Source organism: Heteronotia binoei, chromosome 11 (assembly GCF_032191835.1).
Source record: "Heteronotia binoei isolate CCM8104 ecotype False Entrance Well chromosome 11, APGP_CSIRO_Hbin_v1, whole genome shotgun sequence".
Classification (NCBI taxonomy): domain Eukaryota; kingdom Metazoa; phylum Chordata; class Lepidosauria; order Squamata; family Gekkonidae; genus Heteronotia; species Heteronotia binoei.
The window spans coordinates 10,774,197-10,794,287 of record NC_083233.1 but is presented as its reverse complement, the minus strand read 5'-3'; the positions used below and the strand labels follow the sequence as shown (position 1 = coordinate 10,794,287).

The 20,091-nt window shown below is 50.4% G+C and overlaps 1 protein-coding gene across 1 annotated transcript in view; it reads right to left on the bottom strand.

The window, feature by feature from the left end:
- The window catches only part of TRPC5 (transient receptor potential cation channel subfamily C member 5), a 222,750-nt gene that overhangs the window by 21,899 nt on the left and 180,760 nt on the right, over positions 1-20,091 (bottom strand). Inside the window, 1 exon segment of the mRNA XM_060249986.1 lies at positions 15,526-15,721. Within this exon segment, the coding sequence (XP_060105969.1) occupies positions 15,526-15,721 (196 nt within the window).

The window sequence follows — 20,091 nt, the reverse complement described above, 5'->3', positions numbered from 1 at the left end:
CCAAGGAAAGGAACAGCAGGAGCTTGGACCCTCCCTTCACCTTCTGTATCTTGCCTTCCTTAAATTAATGCAAGATGCTCATGGAGCTTGTCAGGGGTGCCTTCTGGACTGTGATCCCCGTGGCTTCCCCGGGGTGTGTTGGTGCCCCCATCATGCCACCCGAGAGCCCTCACAATGCCCCTTTGCTTGTAGCTGGCAGAAATCCTACTGTAGAAATCCTACTGACGTACATTAAACAAAAAAAGGGAGCACTGTCAGGATTCACTGGAGGACATCTCTTTTGGGGGAGCTCTTTTGCTTTGAACATGGCACTGAAAACCCCCATCGAAGACCACTTGCCTTGTTTTCACACAAGATGAGTAAGGGATGCTTCACAAGGCTGTTTTTAAGGGCCAAAAAGGTTCAGTGCTGCAAGTGTGGGCAAGCAGTTGAGTGAACGTTAGGGTTTGCCTGACGTGGCAGACCTATTCGCAGGCTAGGAGACAGGGCTATACCCCGCCCTTCTCTCTAAATTAGACTCGGAGCGGCTTACAGGCAGGCCAACTCCCTGGTGGGTAGGGTTGCCAGATTCAGGTTTGGAAACTCTTGGAGGTCTTACAACTGATGGAGAAACCAAAAACTGACAAATCACCAGGCCTAGGTGGCAAACTCAAAGGTGAGCTTGTGGATCTCCTGACAGAAATATGCAATCTATTGACAAAATCTGTCTCCAGTCCTGAGGACTGGAAAGTAGCTAATATAACTCCCATCTTTAAAAAAGGTTCCAGAGGAGATCCGGGAAATTACAGTCCAGTCAGTCTAACATCGATACCGGGTAAGTTCACAGAATCTGTTGTTAGAGCTAGAATCAGTAGGCACATTGATGGACAAAAGCTGTTGAGGAGGAATCGGCGTGAATTCTGTAGGGGAAGATCTTGCTTCATTAACCTGTAAAGTGTTCTTTGAGGGGGTGAACAAACACGTGGACAAGGGTGATGTTTACACCTTGACTTCTAGGAGAAAAGGCTCCCACTTTTCGAAGAAGAACCCTGGTGGAGCAGATCAGCGGTCCACTGAGTCTGACTGGATATTTCACACAGTGGCCAATCAGTTGGGCTGGAGGCCCAGTGAACAGAGAATAGAGGCCAAGACCTCCCTTGGGTTCTTTTGCGGGTGGAGGCTGCACATAGGGAGTGGGGAAACCTCTCTTTTCTGTGAGGTGGCCATTCCCCTCTTCCTCACTAACAAGTTTCAAGGATGACCCTGTTTCACTTCCTTCCTCCTCTCAACTCTCCAGAGTGAGGACTACGTGATAAAGGAGGGAGGAACACAGCAAACGATGCAGAAGTGGTAAGATGCATGTATGGGAGGGGAAGAACATTTTGGCCTCTCCCCCCCCCCCCCCCAAAAAAAAGAAGCCTCTCTGCCTCACCAAAAAGGTTTGTCCTAAGGCTTTCTGATAGAGCTCCAGCAAAAATTATTGCTGGCAAGTAGCTTATGCGGACTTATCCGCAGCGCTCTAGTAGATTGACAGGATGTGATTGTCCGGAATTACTGTTATTATTGGTATTTATATGGTGCCATCAAAAATGAAATGGTGCTTTGCAGAGTGAAGCGAAAAGGAAAGAACAGACTTCGCTTCAAGGAGTTCACACTCAGAACTTCAACAGAGGGGAAACAACAGGGGGAGAGGAGGGGGACAGCAACAAGCCCAAGGATGGAGAAGGTTGTGCCCCCCAAATTCATTTTTGTTCACTTTATTGTATTTGGATTCTTTGATACTGCTTTGCCATGTATTGAGTCACTGTATCAGGAGATGTTTGCATTTGGTTTCAATGCATTTGGTTTCATTCCCACTTATATTCAAGACCAGGAGCACAGCAATTTCAGGGGACACGCTTAGTTTCAAGAGCCGACACTCCCTTCACCCGATGCTTCTGACTAAGGGAATTTTGACTCTCGAAAGTTTATATCCTGAAACTTTTAGTGGTCTCTAAGGCGCTACTGGACTCAAATACAACTGTTTTACTGCACACCAGCATGGCTCCCCTCTGAAAACATTCCCACTTATGCTTTTTGTTTTTGTCCTCCTACCAGTTGGAAGGAAATGTTCAGGAAGTGTCCAAGGAAGAACCACGGAATTCTACTTTCTGAATTTCAGGGAGGTAGGAAAAAGCATTCCTGTTCTAGCAGCAATGAAAGGCAAGACTCATTTTTAACTGAATCTCCCTGCATTCAATAGCGATGAGAGAGTTAGTGATTGTAGCCCTCGCCCAAGGCATCCCCCCAGCCAAACACCAGAGACACAGAAGAAACAGTCCCTCCCTATTTTCTAGGCCAATAAAATTCTCCCTCTGTTGCTGCCTGTCATGTCGGATCCTGATTCAGATGGGCAGCTGTGTTGGTCTCAAGCAACAGAACAAAGTTTAAGCCCGGTGGTACCTTTAAGACCACTACCGATTTTGCACACAGCTTACCATGCAGTCACGTTCCTGTTCCCTGCGCAGCGTCCGTTGGATTTCCCACTCTCTGCGCTGGAGTTACAGGAAGTGCCGCGACTGACTTTTGTGTAGCAAACGTAAACTGGGTTTTAGCGGTTTACGTTTGCTATGCGAAAGCCGTGACACTTCCAGGAACTCCGGCGCAGATAGTGGGAACGCTGACGGACGCTGCGCAGAGAACAGGAACGTGACTGCGGGGTAAGCTATGTGCGAAATTGGTCCACCATTCTCTTCTATTCCAGCTGCGAGGGTCCAATACTGATCAGGCAAGGTACCAATGGGCATGTGTCCATCGCTATACCAGTGCAAAGGAAGCATCTCAAGATAATACGATGTCTGTTCTGGCTGAACAAAGGTTCTCTCCATCTTTTTTGTGGTGTTCAAATAATGTGCAGGATCACAGGTGCCCCTGTTGAAACCCTCCTCAAAAAGCATCATGATGCAATCATACGTTGGACCAAATCAATATATATATATATATTTAGTATTTTGTTAAAGCTGCACTGGCAAATGTGTGCACAGGGAATAAAAAGCAGCAATCTGTTTTGGTTGCAACATTAATTTTAAAAATTCTCCTAGTTAAACAGGAATTTAGCTGGAGGGAAATAATGTGGAGCAAAGCTGTGGAAAAGAGACTGGAAGAGAATCCACTCTGATAACAAAGAGCAATACGAAAGGTTAATAAAAGTGGCACTTGGGTTGAAAGGGGAGGGACGGTGGCTCAGTGGTAGAGCATCTGCTTGGGAAGCAGAAGGTCCCAGGTTCAATCCCTGGCATCTCCAAAAAAGGGTACAGGCAAATAGGTGTGAAAAACCTCAGCTTGAGACCCTGGAGAGCCATGAATGGGGCTGTGGCTCGGTAGTAGAGCATCTGCTTGGGAAACAGAAGGTCCCAGGTTCAATCCCTGGCATCTCCAAAAAAGGGTACAGGCAAATAGGTGTGAAAAACCTCAGCTTGGGACCCTGGAGAACCGCTGCCAGTCTGAGAAGACAATACTGACTTTGATGGACCAAGGGTCTGATTCAGTAGAAGGCAGCTTCATATGTTCATATGTTCAAAGATCTGCAGGATCACACATACGGTAAGTTTGAGTCCAGTGGTACCTTTAAGACCAACAAAGTTTTACCTAGAATTAAACTTTGGTGGTCTTAAAGGTACCACGGGGCCTGAACTTTGTTCTGTTGCTTCGGGCCAACGCAGCGACCCACCTGGATCAGGATCAGACATGACAGACAGAAATGTATGTGTTAGTGTGTGTGTGTGAGAGAGAGCAGAAATGCATTTACGGATTCCTGGAGCGTCTGAAGTCCAAACGCATTGAACGGCCAGCAAACAGCTGATGAATATTAAAAGCTTGGCTGAAGCCCACAGGTGAGATGTAATTAGCTGAACGCCGACAAAGGAGACAAACAGTCCTGCATCGTTAGATGCAGCACTTGCTCTTGCTCCTGGAAAACAATTAGGTTTCCTTCCACTCCAGTGATGTATGCCGAGCAAAATTACCCCCGTGGAGCCTCTTGCTGCTGAGCAGAGGGTCTGCAGCACGTTTTAGAGGTTGAGGGAAATGATGGGAGAAATGCGCCTTGACCTTGGAAGCAATGTAGGTGTGATAGAAGGACTAGGCTACACACACACACACACAGAGGGGACCCTTGGGTAGTGTGGGTTGCGGCCTGTCAGGAAGGACCCTGAAGGAATATGACTGGATGAGAAAGAGTTTGGCAAGGCCAGGGTGACTTGGGGGTGGGGGAGAAATGGTTGCAGGTCCTGGGGGGGGCTTGAGCAGAACCTGGATCCTGATTTTTTAGGCCCCAGTACATTTGTTTATTTACTTCATTTATACTCTGCCTTTCTCCTCCATCGGAACCCAACATGGCTTACAATGTTCTGCTCTCCTCCATTTTATCCTAACAACTCTGTGAGGTTGAAGAGTGGGTGGCTGGCAAAGTTCCATAGCAGAGCGGGGATTGGAACCTAACACTCTAACCCACAGGTGTCAAACATGTGGCCCGAGGGCCGGATCAGGCCCCTATGAGGCTGTAAGCAACTTACGGTCACCTAGGGTTGCCAATCCCCAGGTGGGAGCAGGAGATCCCCCAGTTTGAGGCCTGCCCCCCACTTCAGGGCCATCAGAAAGTGAGGGGGAGAAGAGAGAAATGTCTGCTGGGCACTCCATTATTCCCTATGGAGACTGATTTCCATAGGGTATAATGGAGAATTGATCTGCAAGTATCTGGGGCTCTGGGGTAGCTGTTTTTTTCAGGTCGAGGCATCAAATTTGCAGGATAGCATCCAATGCCTCTCTTTAAAAGACCCTCCAAGTTTCAAAAAGATTGGACCAGGGGTCCAATTCTATGAGCCCCAAAAGAAGGTCCCGCTGTCCTTCATTATTTCCAGAGGAGGGAAGACATTTAAAAGGTGTGTGGTCCCTTTAAATGTGATGGCCAGAACTCCCTTCGCAGTTCAATTATGCTTGTCACACCCTTGCTCCTGTCTCCACCCCCAAAGTCTCCTGTCTCCACCCCCAAAGTCCCCAGATATTTCTTGAATTGGACCTGGCAACCCTACCATCATCTGCTTCCTTCTCCCTCTCTCTTGCTTCCTTCTGCATCACAACTTGCTTTGCCAGGTTTGCTCAATTGCACGGAAGCCTTCAGAGCAAAGCCTCTATTTTCTCTATTGGCTGACCAGCACACGAAGCAACTTATGTACAAAAGCTTGCAATGCCCACCCATTTCATGTTTTCCCCTGAGCCTCAGGCTCAAAGCATTGGCCATGAGATTTCTGTAATGTATGTCAATACATCAAAAGCAGGCTTGCAACTTACAGAGATACACCTGAACAGCATACTCAAGATGGCTACAGCACAGACCTTGTCTCTCGATTTTGATGCAATAATTCAGAGTGAGAGGTGTCAGTTATCAGAAACTGTTAAGTAAATAAAACATTGCAAGAGCCTTCACATTTTAAGCATATTTTAAGTTTTTTTTTAAAAAAAATCTTTAATTCTGTTTGTGTGTCCTTTGGCCTGGCCCAACAAGGCCATGTCAGATCTACCCCTCATAACAAGTCATTTATGTCAGATCTGGCCCTCATAACAAATGAGTTCGACATCCCTGCTCTAACCACTACACCACACTGGCTTTTACTTGTTACTTAGCTTACTTGTTACCTAGCAATTTATGGGGAGGGAGGCTGTGGCTCAGTGCCAGAGCATCCGCTAGGCATGCAGAAAGTCCCAGTTTCAATCCCCAGCATCTCCAGTTAAAAGATCTGGCCATAGGTGATGTGAAAGACCTCTGCCTGAGACCCTGGAGAGCTGCTGCCAGTCTGAGCAGGCAATACTGACTCCAATGTCCCAGGCAGCTTTGTGTGTTAAGAACATAAGAGAAGCCATGTTCGATCAGGCCAATGGCCCATCCAGTCCAACACTCTGTGTCACACAGTGGCAAAATTTTTTTATACATACACACACACTGTGGCTAATAGCCACTGATGGACCTCTGCTCCATATTTTTATCTAAACCCCTCTTGAAGATGGCTATGCTTGTGGCCGCCACCACCTCCTGTGGCAGTGAATTCCACATGTTAATCACCCTTTGGGTGAAGAAGTACTTCCTTTTATCCGTTTTAACCTGTCTGCTCAGCAATTTCATCGAATGCCCACGAGTTCTTGTATTGTGAGAAAGGGAGAAAAGTACTTCTTTCTCTGCTTTCTCCATCCCATGCATTATCTTGTAAACCTCTATCATATCACCCCGCAGTCGACGTTTCTCCAAGCTAAAGAGTCCCAAGCGTTTCAACCTCTCTTCATAGGGAAAGTGTTCCAGCCCTTTAATCATTCTAGTTGCCCTTTTCTGGACTTTCTCCAATGCTATAATATCCTTTTTGAGGTGCGGCGACCAGAACTGCACACAGTACTCCAAATGAGACCGCACCATCGATTTATACAGGGGCATTATGATACTGGCTGATTTGTTTCATGTGTTCATGAAGGTCAGTAAAATACTAGATGGTTGGCGATTCTACACGGAGCCACACTTCTGTCTCCCCAGCCCTTTTGAGAGCGCAGACTCACCACCCACATGTGGAAATGCAAAAAAAGAAAAGAAAAAAAAGGGGGGGGCAGCAGTGCCAGGAATGCTTGCTAGGCAAGATCCAGCCTGTTCTTACAGAACAACCAATATCCAATATCCATTTGAAAATGTCACTGAGTCTCAAATTTAGTTTTGATATTTCTGGGGGCTTCAGTAGGTGGGAGACTCTTCAGTTAGGGTTGCCAGCCCCCAGGTGGCACCTGGAGACCTTCCTCTATTATAGCTGATCTCCAGACCATGGAGATCAGTTCCCTTGGAGAAAATGCGGATTCAGTGGCTTTGGAGCCCTGCTGAGGTCCCTTCCCTGCCAAATCCCACCCCTTTCAGGCTCTACCTCCAAAATCTCCAGGTGTTTCCCAACCCAGAGCTGGCAACCACCCGATCGAAAGAGGAAGACCAGCCTTCAGCTTCAGGCTTGGAAGACCAGAGGCTGGGAGTGGCAGATCACAGCCTGCTTCTTCTAGGGTTGCCAGCCTCCAGGTGCGGCCTGGAGATCTCTCACTTTTACAACTGATCTCCGAGGTCTCCAGGTACTTTCCAACACAGGCCCTGCCAGCCCTATCCTTGGCTTGGATATATTTATTTAATTAATTTATATATTTTATTGCATTTCTATCCCTCCCTCCCCTTCCGGGTACAGGGCGGCTAACAACGGTTAACGATTTGATAACAGATTTAAATTATTACAATGAAACATTATTAAAATGTTAAAAGCAATTTTAAATACAGTTTCAGTTGGCGTTCTGTCTGGTTCAAAATAATGTATGTTAATGCTGTGAGATGGAGGGTACTGCGCACCCCCGTAGATGTTTGGAGCACCTCCAGTTACTTATTAAGAGCCTGCCTAAACAGGTACTGTATGTCTTACAGGTCCTGCAGAATTGTGGCGCATCCCGAAGGGCCCTGATCTCTTCAGGGAGGGCAGCTGCAGCCACGGAGAAGGCTCTTGCCCTCGTACTAATCAGACGGGTATCCTTTAGCCCGGGGATACAGTCAGCTGTGGATTTAGTCTTAGCCAGGATTTTTTTTTTGAAGGGGCGGGGGGAGATACAAATTAAATGAAACGAAATTGAGAGAGTCCATTTTGTATCTCACCAGGGAAACCAAGGTTTGCACATAGGCTTCCCAGTCCCCCGGTCCCAGCGGGGGATCCCCCATTTTTACAGGCTTCTCCCCGCCCCCAGCTGGCTGGCCAGCAGGGGAAGCCCCCCCCACCCACAGTCACCATGTAGTTTTAGAGCTCCTGCAGGTCCGTTTTTAAAATATGTGCCTTAAAGGCTGAGCAGGAACCAGGAAACAGGAAGGGCTTCGGGGAACGGCCCCTCCCTTTGTATCGCTTTCGTTTTCAGATCAAGTCAAGTTCTGCAGGAACAAGACCCAGTAAGTATTTGTGTGAGAGAGAGAGGGAGGGGGCAGGGGATTCCCTGGTTTGGAGGCCCTCCCCCCACTTTAGAAAGCGTGGGTGGGGAGGGAAATGTCTACTGGGTACTCTATTATTCCCTATGGAGAACAATTCCCATAGGGAATAATGGGGAATTGATCCTCGGGTATTGGGTGCTCTGGGGGGGGGCTATGTTTTGAGGCAGAGGCACCAAATTTTCAGTATAGCATCTAGTGCCTCTCCCCAAAATACCCCCCAAGTTTCAAAACGATTGGACCAGGGCGTCCAATTCTATGAGCCCCAAAAGATGGTGCCCTTATCCTTCATTATTTCCTATGGAAGAAAGGCATTTAAAAAAGGTGTGCTGTCCCTTTAAATGTGATGGTCAGAACTCCGTTGGAATTCAATTATGCTTGTCACACCCTTGTTCCTGGCTCCGCCCCCAAAGTCCCCAGATATTTCTTGAATTGGACTTGGCAACCCTATTTGCACATGTAATTCCAAACCAAAGAAAACGACACTCCGTGCACGCAAGTCCTTCTTTCTAGCTGTAAAGCCACAAACTGGTTTTCCTCCTGGAGCTCCTTACTCACTCTGCACCTCCCGCGAAGACATGCTCCACCTGCCGGCATGCCTGGCACAGAGCGGAAAGGTCAGCCCATGCATGTGGCCCCAGCCAGCGGTGCAACAGAAGCAGCCCCCAAGCAGCCAAACCCAGGGGGAACGCCCTGCTGGCCAGCATCACTCTCTGGCTCTGCGTGCTGCAGGAAGAACAATGCTGGCGACAACTGCTGGAGCTGGGCGAGGGCAGGCCGAGGAAGGCCCCGCTGCTGGCCAGAGAAAGAGGGGGAGAGAAAGAGGAGAGGGCTCTCTCAGCCCCTCACCTTCCTTGCACCTGTGGCTCTGGGGTCTTTCCTTCCTAGGTTTGCTCTGCTGTGGTCTGTGGGGAGTGCTGCAGATTTGAAAGGGGGTGCAGCCCAGGGCTGTCTTAACGCATGGGCCTGATGGGCACTTGCCCGTAGGCCCCACGAGCATAGGGGCTAGGGTTGCCAAGTCCAATTCAAGAAATACCTGGGGACTTTGGGGGTGGAGCCAGGAGACATTAGGGGTGGAGCCAAGATCAAGGCTGTGACAAGCATCATTGAACTCCAAAGGGAGTTCTGGCCCTCACATTTAAAGGGACGGCACACCTTTTCAATTCCTTCCTTCCATAGGAAATAATGACGGATAGGGGCACCTTCTTTTGGGGCTCATAGAATTGGACCCCCTGGTCCAATCTTTTTGAAACTTGGGGGGTATTTTGGGGAGAGGCACTAGATGCTATACTGAAAATTTGGTGCCTCTACCCCAAAAAACAGCCCCCCAGAGCCCCAGATATCCTCAGAACAATTCTTCATGATTTTCTATGGGAATAAATCTCCATAGGGAATAATAGAGTTCCCAGCAGACATTCCCCTCCCCTCCCCCCGCTTTCTGACAACCCTGAAGCGGGGGGAGGGTCTCCAAACCGGGGGATCCCCTGCCCCCACCTGGGGATTGGCAACCCTAATAGGGGCCCCATACTAATCTGTGTATGATGCAGTACGAATAACCAGGTATTGATAGTTTGTGAATATATGAATGGATAAGCTTTTGATTTGTTTTCCAAGCCTCGTGTATTGTTCAAATGTTTATCATGTTGATTAGTTGCTGCTGCACAGGTTTTAATGTTTCAACACCGATTGTGTTGGAAGTGCCAATAAAAGAAATATATATTTAATTTTATCAACCATTTGCATTTTCATTCCTGTGAGTAGCTGTTGCAGGGGCCCGGTACACTGCTTGGCCCGAGGCCCAGAATGCTGTTAAGACGGCCCTGCAGCCTGCAAAGCCCCCACTAGTTCCGGACCTGAGTCTGCTGTCCCCTCCCCCCAGCCTCCTGGGAGTTTATGGAGAGGGGGAGGGAGACTGTAGCCTTACAGAAGGGCTACCAAGCCCCCGCCCCCAGCCGCCACTCCCTACCACCAATCAGTTGGCCGATGGGGGCGACTTCCCAGCAGTAGGGGGCGGTCCAGCCTTGCAAGATTGTGTTGTGCCATCACTGAGTCACCATTGGTGTGGGGCGCTCTGGCATCTGGACAAAAACTATGGTCAAAACAGCTCCTACCACAGAGTGGTGTGCACCAGAAGTGACATAGTCAAGTCACTGGTGACGTCACTGCAATGCCAGACTAGGCCTCCCCCTGCTGTAAGTCCCCTCTGCCAGTTACCAGGGGGGACTTGGCAACCTTACCGCGCACTCCTGATCTGGAGTAGGCCTAAGAGCCTTTGCCTCTTCCAGGCGCTGACTGACTCCCACCCCCCTCATAGCACCCCCCGCTCTCACAGACAGACCAGCGGCAGAAACGGCACAATCTGCAACAGGATGGGTGCGGCAAGAGCAGAGCGAACAAGACAAGTGGCCTTTGTCATTCGGGAGGGGCTGGGGCTCAAAGTTAGAGCCTCTGCCTGGCATGCAGAACATCACAGGTTCAATCCCCAGCATATCCAGTTAAAAGAATCACATAGGAAGTGATGTGAAAGACCTCTGTCTGCCAGAGGCCAGGGCTGGCGTGACCCGGTAGGCCAGCTAGACGGTCACCTAGGGTGCCACCTGGCCACAGGGGCGGGTGGCAGGCGCCCCCCAGTGCCCCTTCCCTGCCGCCACACTTGCTCTTGTAGCCTCCTCTGCCTCGCCATTCAGCCCGATGGCTTGCAAGTGGGCGGTGGCAGCGAAGGGGCTGAGTGAGGGTGGCGTGGTGGTGGGTGCACCGTGGCAAGGGAGGGCCAGCTCCGAGTGCACACGCCACCCTGCCACCCCTGCTTAGCCTTCCCGGGTCTGTGCACAAACCTGGGAAGGCTGAGCAGGGGCAGCGGGGTGGCACATGCACTCGGGGGTGCTCAGAGCTGGCACTCCCTTGCTGCCTAGGGTGCCAACCCCCCTGGGGCCGGCCCTGCCTGATAACCCAGAAAGCCCCTGTCAGTCTTAGGAAGCAAGGATCTGGATGGACGAAGGGTCTGATGCAGCATAAGGCAGCCTCCTTTGTCCATTTGGAGGCTGCAGGAAAGCAGCACTGCCCAGCAAAGCCCAGTCCATCCCATCTCCACTTGGAATGTTTGGTGGAACGAAGGTCCTCGCCAGGGACACCAGCTCTAGGGTCCTCCAGCTCATGCCCAGACCAGCCTGTGCCTTCAGTGGGCACGCAGAAGGCTTGCTCTTGCAAAATATGCCTGGCGCCTCGAGACTGCCATCCCAAGTACGTGGCGCGTTTTCAAAAATCAGCTCTGGAGAGAGGGACTGATTTCCAGACGCCTCTTTCAGGCTCGAGGGCCCTTTTCCGAGCGGATGAGCCAGATGTCCAGAAGGACTCCTTCGCTCACATAGCAGCCAAGAGATGGCAAGGGGCGGGGGAGGAGAAATCATTGGCCGCATCAGCCAGCAGCCTCATTACCCACCCCACTACTTTACATTGCTCGTGAGTAATGGAGCCACCTGGCCGTCCCCACCTCTCAGACATAAATTGCACTGCCCTTCTTTTGGCAGTCATGACAGAGCCTGTCTGTATTCATAAACGACGGCTATTTCTGTCGGGTCTTGAAAGATCTCTGAGATGAGGAAATCCAGCAGTGCGTAAAAGACACACGCGGGTGGCATTCCGTGCTCGGGCACCAAATGACTCGGTTGTAGCTGCTTTGCAAGTTCCCACAAGACCCGTCCGCATGTGTAGCCAAGTTTGGCTTTCTCGGTAAGGTACCCTGATTCCTATGATGGAGAGCAAAGCGGAAGTCAAGTGGCACTTTTAAGACCAACCGAGTTTTATTCAGAATGTCAGCTTTCGTGTGCTCTCTAAGTGCACTTCATCAGACGAGGGGATCAGGTATCGATACCTGATCCCCTCGTCTGATGAAGTGCGCTTAGAGAGCACACGAAAGCTTGCGTTCTGAATAAAACTCGGTTGGTCTCAAAGGTGCAGCTTGACTCCTGCTTTGTTCGACTGCTTCAGACCAACACGGCTGCCCGCTTGGATCTACCTATGGTGGAATGTAAGTTATGCAAGGGCTCATCTTGTCATTTTGGGGTTTTATAACTCCCCAGATATTATTATTATTAATTATTCACATTTCAGATTTTTCTGCAAACCTGGAGCACGATTCAGGTTTGTCGAAAGATCCATCTTGGGCCTGCACAGCTCCAGTCTCTGGATTTAAGTATCCTCAGATTTGGCCAACGTGGCTCTTAGAATAGAAGTTCTGACAGGAAGGAGCAAGAAAAGAAAAGAAGGCAGGTTGGTTCAGAGCCGCGATCGATGATGGCATTGCCTCAAGGTGTCCCCCAGGGAACAGGCAGCTCCCGACGTTTAAAATAGCTTGGCCCAAAAGGGTGAAAAAAAGACTGCCGTAGTTTGGCACGCGTCCATTCCCCTTACACAATGCAGAGGTCATGCTGGTCTCTTGCTTAGCGTTCAGCTGCTCTGCACCACCGTCACGATGCACAGCACGTGAGGGTGGGGGGAGGCATCCTGTGGACCCAGAACATTGAGGGAAGCGACAGATCAAGAACGTGGAACGGGGGCGAACCCAGTTGGTGAACCTGGACAAACTGGCCGGGATTTTAAAGGGAGCACGAAGGCACAATGAAGCTCCCCCATCTCCAGAAGGCAGGGACAGCCCCAGGGCCGGATGAAATCCTGTGGAGGCCCTGAGGCAGTCAAAATCTTGGGGGCCCCCTTGCAAATTATCTCAGAGTGGGAGGGGCTGCCCCACTGCAGCCTGCAGGCCCCTTCTCAAAAGTTCCTTTGACAAAGCTGCGGGGGAGAGGCAGAGAGAGGCAAACTTGGCCACAACGCCAGCTGCAGCCACACCAGGCAAGTCGGGCAAAGTGTAGCTTAGTTGTTGGCTGCCCATGCAGGCTGGGAGGGAGAAGAAGCCAGCCCGGGGGAAGAAGAAACCAGGGGAAGAAGCCAGCCCTGGGCCCCTAAAGGGGGGGGGGGGCATAGGCCAGTGCCTACTATGCCTAATTGTTAATCCGGCCCTGGCCAGCCCTAGACTGTCTGGCACCCTTTGTTGTTCAGTCGCACAGTCGAGTCTGACTCTTTGCAACCCCATGGAAGACCTTCTGTCTTCCACCATCCTCCAAAGTCTGCTCAAATTCGTGTTAGTTACATCGGTAACGCTGTCCAGCCATCTCATCTTTTGCCGTCCCCTTCTTCTTTTGCCTTCTGTCTTTCCCAGCATCAGGGTCTTCTCCAGGGAGTGCTCCCTTCTCATTGGGTGGCCGAAGTATTTGAGCTTCAGCTTCAGCATCTATCTGGCACCCTAGGCAAGGCTAACTTCTGGAGCCCCCCCCCCCCGCCCCGCACTGATAATGTCACTGAGTCACATGGTGAGTCCCCACTTTGGCGCCCCCAGAAGGCCAGCGTCCAAAGCAACTGCCTAGCTTGCCCAGTGACAGGGCCGGCCCTGCGCCCACCATGCAGTGCCAGAATTCCTAATGCGCCCACAGGCTCAAAAAGTTCAAGGCCCCTGACCTATGCTATCATTCCCTAGTAAGGGACAGCACAGTCTCACCACTTCACAAAGGCCCAAATCAGTGGCAGGTTAATGGGCCCAATTTGCTTTTGGGGTTTAGGAACTTTCCCCTCAGTATTTAGGATGACCAGGTTTGCCGGTGCATCTAATAAAACAGAAGGAGCTGCTTTTCCAGGCCACACAAAGGGAGGGAAGGAAAGGGGAGTCATTTGTCTTTTCTGTTCCAGAAGTCCTGCCAAATACCCAATGTCATTGAGAGCATGTGCTCGCTGCCTCCCCCTGTTCCGCATTGGGGCAGCCCAGCCAACAGCTTAGTACTAAAGCAGGTACAGGACTTCGGAGCGAGAATCTTGACATTGTGAGTGAGAGCCCCCTATTTTTACTTATATACGAACATCATGATCACCCGTTTGGTTGCCAGGGTGCTTGGAGTTTCGACTCACACACATCTGCTGTGAGACGTGGGTTTTACCTGCCATTTTCTAAAGAACGTATGTGGATACTAAAAGCCTCAGCTTTATAGCAGCACTCTCTATCTCTGAATGGTTGCCAGCCAGAAGTACAGACGAGCTCCCAGCCCCTCCGTGCGTGCCCAATCTCGGCCACTGCAGTGGAAGAAGCCGCGCTGCCATGAGCTGTCCCATCAAGCAGTTTCCAGCCCTTCTCCATGAGAAGCCCTTATCCAAGGCTAACATCATCAGCGACCATTCTCCTGCACCGCCAGACTCCATGATGAAGAAACAAGAGGCTCACGTATCCAACGGTTGCTTCAAACATCTGCATGAGGCAATCATGCTTATCTTAGGCGTGGATCCTGCCGGACTGCCCAAACTTTCGTCAAACGGAACTCTAGACAAAGGATGGTGCCAGCCAGAGGAGTAAGAAGAGGAAGACCAGCCTTAACCCAGGGCCAGAGCTATTGTGTAGATTGAGTGGCACCTTAGGTATCAATTCAGCCCTCTAGGGTCACTTTTAGATAAGTCTGTATAGCTTGTTTTAATTACCTCCACCCATGACTCGCCCATGCCTTGCCCAAACTGTCACTTTGGAGCCTCCCCCTGCCCAGTTGTTACCTGGAGATCCATTCAGGTGACCAAGAGTCAGGTCTGCTCATTGGCTTGAGGTGGGCCCCCAATCAGGTACCCAGAATAGACTAATCACTGCCCACTGCAAGCCAGCCCCTTTTTGGGAGGGCCTCTTCCTTTCCAAAATACTATAACAGGAGAGGAAGCTTCATCTCTCTCTCTCTCTCTCTCTGCCTGAGCAACATGTAATCAGATGGTTCCCCTCTCCCTACTCTAAGTACAGAGCATCGGGCATGGCACATGGCAGTGCATGTCTATATCTTCTAGTTGTGACTGGACCCTAAGCCCATCAGGACCAGGTCGTATATCCTGTCTTATGTTTTATCCTTGTGTTACCCCTCTATCAATTTCATATCTGCTTTCTTAGGCCTGTATGTGTGTTGTATGATTTTGTACCCTTGTACGCGTGCCTTTATTTCATAATAAAACCCTGTGCTTATTAGACAATATCTCCTCGTTATTGACTGACTTTCAAAGGAGAAACTTCTGTATACACAGATCCAAAAGATCTCGCTGAAGCCTAACTGCCCACCCTCTAATTCCCCAAACCTAATTTTAGGGCAATTCAGGTAACAACATAATATTCCTGTGCAAATTCCATTCATTCAGTGGGGCCAATCTCATGCTGTTGAGGTATATTAAAAGTCATAGAGAGTTTCTTGAGCCCGGGCAACCTATAGCAAAAAGAATTAATCTGGTTCTCCTTCTGCACACCCCACCCACCTCTGTCAGCCAAACTGCTTCTGAAGAACCCACTGGCCTAAATGCCTGACAGAGACGTCTATACACATTTATTTATTGACTTACTTTAGATTTATATGCCGCCCACTGTGCGAGCAGACTCTGGGCAGCTAACAGTCAAGGTAAAAACACAAAGAGCCAACAAAACTCATCTTTCTAGGGAAACCAGAAAAGGAGCCCCTGGGCTGACTTACTGCAATGAGCTGGTAGGAGTTGTTCATCATTGCTATGAGCATGTTCAGCAGGACCACCAGGGAGATGACGTTGTAGGTGCCAAACATGGTTGCCCCAACAAACTCTGTGAATTCATGTCTGGCTTTCACGTTCGTGACGTAGAGGTTCAACAGACCAAACACAGACCAGAAGAGAGACTGTAGGGTTTCAAAGAGCCTGCAAAAAAAAAGACAAATTGCTGTTTACTAGCTGAAGGTGGGTGTTGAAGCACATCAAACAATTGGTTAAATTGCATGTATCTGAAAGGGCTAATTTATGAACAGCCAGGCTGAATCAGACCAAAGTTCCACCTCGTCTCCCTTCCTGTTTCTAGGGCTGCTTCCTCCTGAGCCTTGAGCTTCTGTTCCCAAGGGCCAGCATACGAAGGTTGCCAGAGCCCTGGCCACTGGTGAGGGATGGGAGGTAGGGCTTACAGTTGGGAACCTCCTGGAGATTCAAGGGTGGGGCCTCCGTGGGACAGAAATGCCACAGAGTCCGCCCTCCAAAGCATCCCTTTCCTCCAGGGGAGCTGATCTTTGTAATCTGGAGATGAGCTTTAAGTCCTGGAGATCCCCAGGTCCCACCTGGGACCTGCCATTCCTACAGTATACAGACCATCAAAATTTGTGGCTGGCACTGAATTTCAGTCTTGTTCCAAAATAAGAAAGGTGTGACCCCGACTCCTACAGAGTCAGGGGACAAAGGTGGACCTCATGCCTGCTGTCATGATCTGACGGTCCCAAGATCCAGCAAAAACGGGCTCCCTTTTTTATGGGACCAGCACTGGTGGCACCAACTCTGGCTTGGGAAATGCCTGGAGATTTGGGGGCAGTGCCTATAGAGGGCAGAGTTTAGGTTGGGAGGCAGTGTGGCATGGATGTGATACCATAGAGTCCATCAAACAAAATGGCCATTACCTCCAGGAGAACTGATCGCTGTAGTTTGGAGATCAGTTATAATTCTGGGAGAACCCCAGGCTCCATTCAGGTTTGAGAAATTCCTGCAGATTTTAGGAGGGGGGGGGGTGGAGCCTGGGGAGGGAAGTGTTTGGGGGAAGAGGAGGGACCACAGTGGGGTACAATGTTATAGAGTCTCCCCTCTAGGGTTCCCCCTATCCTGCACATATTTTCCTCCCTCTAGGGGTTGATTTGATATTACATCGCTTTGTCTGACATGTCTTCCTGCTGATTTAAACTGCAAGATTGTATGCCGGACATAAAGTGATGTAATGTAGCATAGACCATCAGAGGAAGCAAAAGACATGTAGAACAGGAACACACCAACCCCTCCAGCAACAGGAGCACACAAGTGAGGAGAGCGTGGAAAAGCCACAGGAAAGGTGTTGGTGGGTGCCATGAGGATCCCCGATCAGGAACGGGGGTATGGATGAGCCTGAAATCAAATCTGCCCATCTAACTACAGCGAGAGGCAGGGGCTCTCCGGCATCCCAGGCAGCCTTGTGGGTTCTTGAGATCCTTGAAGAGGAGATGCCGGGGACTGGGCAGGGATTGCCAAGGTGCTTCCCTATGGAGCCCCTCCCTGGAAGGCTGTACAAGGGGGAGGGGCCCTTCCTTAGTGGGAGAGCACATGATTGGCATGCAGAAGCCCTGGGCTCATTCCCTGGCACCTCCAGCTGAGAGGGCCAAGCAGAAGAAGATAGTGGATTTATATTCCACAATCTCCTTTACCTTCTTCCAGCTGTGAGGTGGGTGGGGCTGAGAGAGCTCTTACAGCAGCGGCCCTTTCAAGGACAACTCTTGTGAGAGTTATGGGTGACCCAAGGCCATTCCAGCAGGCGCAAGTGGAGGAGTGGGGAATAAAACCCGGTTCTCCCAGATAAGAGTCCAGACACTTAACCACTACAGCAAACTGGCTCGGAGGTGAAAGGTCTCTGCCTGAGACTCTGAAGAGCTGCTGGCAGTCTGAGAAGGCTGGACAGACCCTTGATGGACAAAGGGTCTGGTTCAGCATCAGGCAGCTTCATGGGTTCACGTGCAAGTTTCTTCAGCTCAGACCTAGGCTGGAAAATGCTCAAAGCTGATGTGCTGAAATGCTCTCGGTTTCAGCAAAGTCAGAAACCTGGCCTAAAATCAACTTCTTGGCATTTAACACCCTTCCCCCAAATGGTACGTTGCCTCTCTTCAGTGGACAAGGCAAACAGTTGACTCCACCCCCTTTCTTCCAAAGACTTCCAGAAAGCTCTGGGTGTTGTCAACCTGTCCTCCTCTAATCTTTTCTGTGATGTCGCACAAAGCACCGACTTCAAGCCAAAGAAGACTGATGCTTGGAGAAAAGAGGATGCGACGCAAACCAGGGAAAGGCTGACAGAAGTGCGACAGTGTGAGTGAATCTTGAGGCCTCAGCAGTAATTTATGGAGTCCAGCCCAGCAGGCATTTAGTTGGCACACCAAACGCTCTCCTCTCTTGACTTCCATTTTTTGGGGGGGGCCCATCAACCCCAGCAGCCTTCTGAAGAGCGAAGTGAGTGTCTGTGTTCCCTTTCAACACCAGCTATCTCCTACTTTCTAGGAGCTCCGGAACAAAATCCATTCCTGTTATCAGCTACACTTCACACAGAAATGGCCCTGGGAGGGGAGTCTATTTCTTCTGCTCCATTACTGGCGATGGCAGCGGGAGGGGGGTTAGAAAGGATAAAGGATACAATTCCTTTGTGCAGGAGAAAGAGTAGAATATCTCCACAAAGACAAGGTCTTGTGCAAAAGCGCACTGCAGAGGAAACGATACTCTTCAACGGGGATTTTTTTAATGAGAGTGCATGCTTTAATAGCATTGCCACCTCTGGGTTGGGAAATTCCTGGAGATTTGAGGGGTGAAGCCAGGGGAGGGCGGCATTTGGGGAAGGGAGGAATCTCAGCAGGATAGAATGCCATTGAGCCTGTCCTCCAAACAGCGCCGGCCGTAGGGTGCATGGCACCCCAGGTGGGCCCCCCACTGCCGCCTCTCTCCGCCATGCCTTCCTCTGTCGCCCATGCCCCCCTGAAGCTCACCACAACGAGGCCGGGCCCTCTGAGTTTTGAGGCAGCCGCACGTTTTTTGAAGCCAGGGCAGGAGGAGGCTTCTCCCCCTTCTCTGAAACCGGAAGTGAGGGGGCGCAAGGCCTCCTTCAGTGCTGGCTTCAAAAAAACGTGCAGCTGCCTTGAAGCTGGTAGGGCCCGGCCTCGCTGTGGCAAGCTTGGGGTGGAGGGAAGCATGGCGGAAGGGAGGGGCTGGTGGCAGTGGCGGGGGGGGGGGGAGAGGCTAACTAGGCGGTTGTCTCGGGCACCGGGAGGGGAGGTGATCAATTTGGCGCCCCCGGCAACTGCCTAGTTTGCCTAGCGGGCGAGCCAGCCATGCCCCCAAAGCAGCCACCGAGAGGGGAAAAGACATTGGGGTTGTAGCAGATAATAATAATAATAATAAATTTTATTTATATCCCGCCCTCCCCACCTCGGCAGGCTCAGGGCGGCTAACAACATTTTATAAAAACATACAATTTTATATAAAATCTTATAAAAACATACAATTGAGATAGCTCAATGGAAGCGTCACCCAGTGTGCTGCAGCAGTCAAAAAACAGGCAAACTCTGTGTTAGAGATTATTAGGAAAGGGACTGAGAATGAAATGGCCTGCAGCCAGTGTTCCCTCAAAGCTGAGTTAGTGTGAGCTAGCTCACAGTTTTTTAGCCTCCAGCTCACACATTTTTGTCTCAGCTCAGGAAGGATGAGCCCAGAGCACACTCATTGATGCAGGAGCTCACAACTTTAATGCCAGGAGCTCACAGAGTAGAATTTTTGCTCACAAGACTCTACGGTTTAGAGGGAGTACTGCCTGCAACACCCCTGTATGGATCTACGGCGTGGCCTCATTTGGAATATTGTGTGCAGTTCTAGTTTCCAACGGGCAGTTGGTTCACGATGGACACAAGGAAATCCACAGAGAGCGATCGAAATATGGAGTGCGCTGCTGGAGGATGTCGTGATGGACACAGGAATAAACAGCTTTCAAAGGAGGTTAGATATTCATGGAGGATCAGTCTGTCAACGGTTACTAGCCATGGTGACAGAGGGGAACCTCCACATTCAGGGGCACTGAGCCTCTCAATCCCAGCACCAGAAGGCAACAAGGAGGAAGGCCTCGGCCTTTCCGCCCTGTCGTGGGCCCTCCAGAGGAACTGGTTGGCCACTGTGTGAGGAAGGATGCTGGACTGGATGGATCACTGGTCTGGTCCAGCAGGGCTCTTCTGATGTTCTTCTTTTCTCCAGGAAACTGATCTCTGTCATCAGTTGTGATTCTGGGAAATGTCCAGGCCCTAGCTGGAGATTGGCAACCTTGCCATCCTTGCCCCATTCCCGCAGCACCATCTACGCCAATTAGCCAATGCCCAAAGTCCCCATGACATGAACCAGAGATCTGCTTTTGCAAACAGCTGCAGGCTGCGGCACATCGAATTTCATGGCACAGCGCATTTCTCCGGCCCTTGAAAATTGATGCGTCGAAATGCATCACCCCAGGATATTTGAATGTGGCAACGTGATCCTTGAATTAA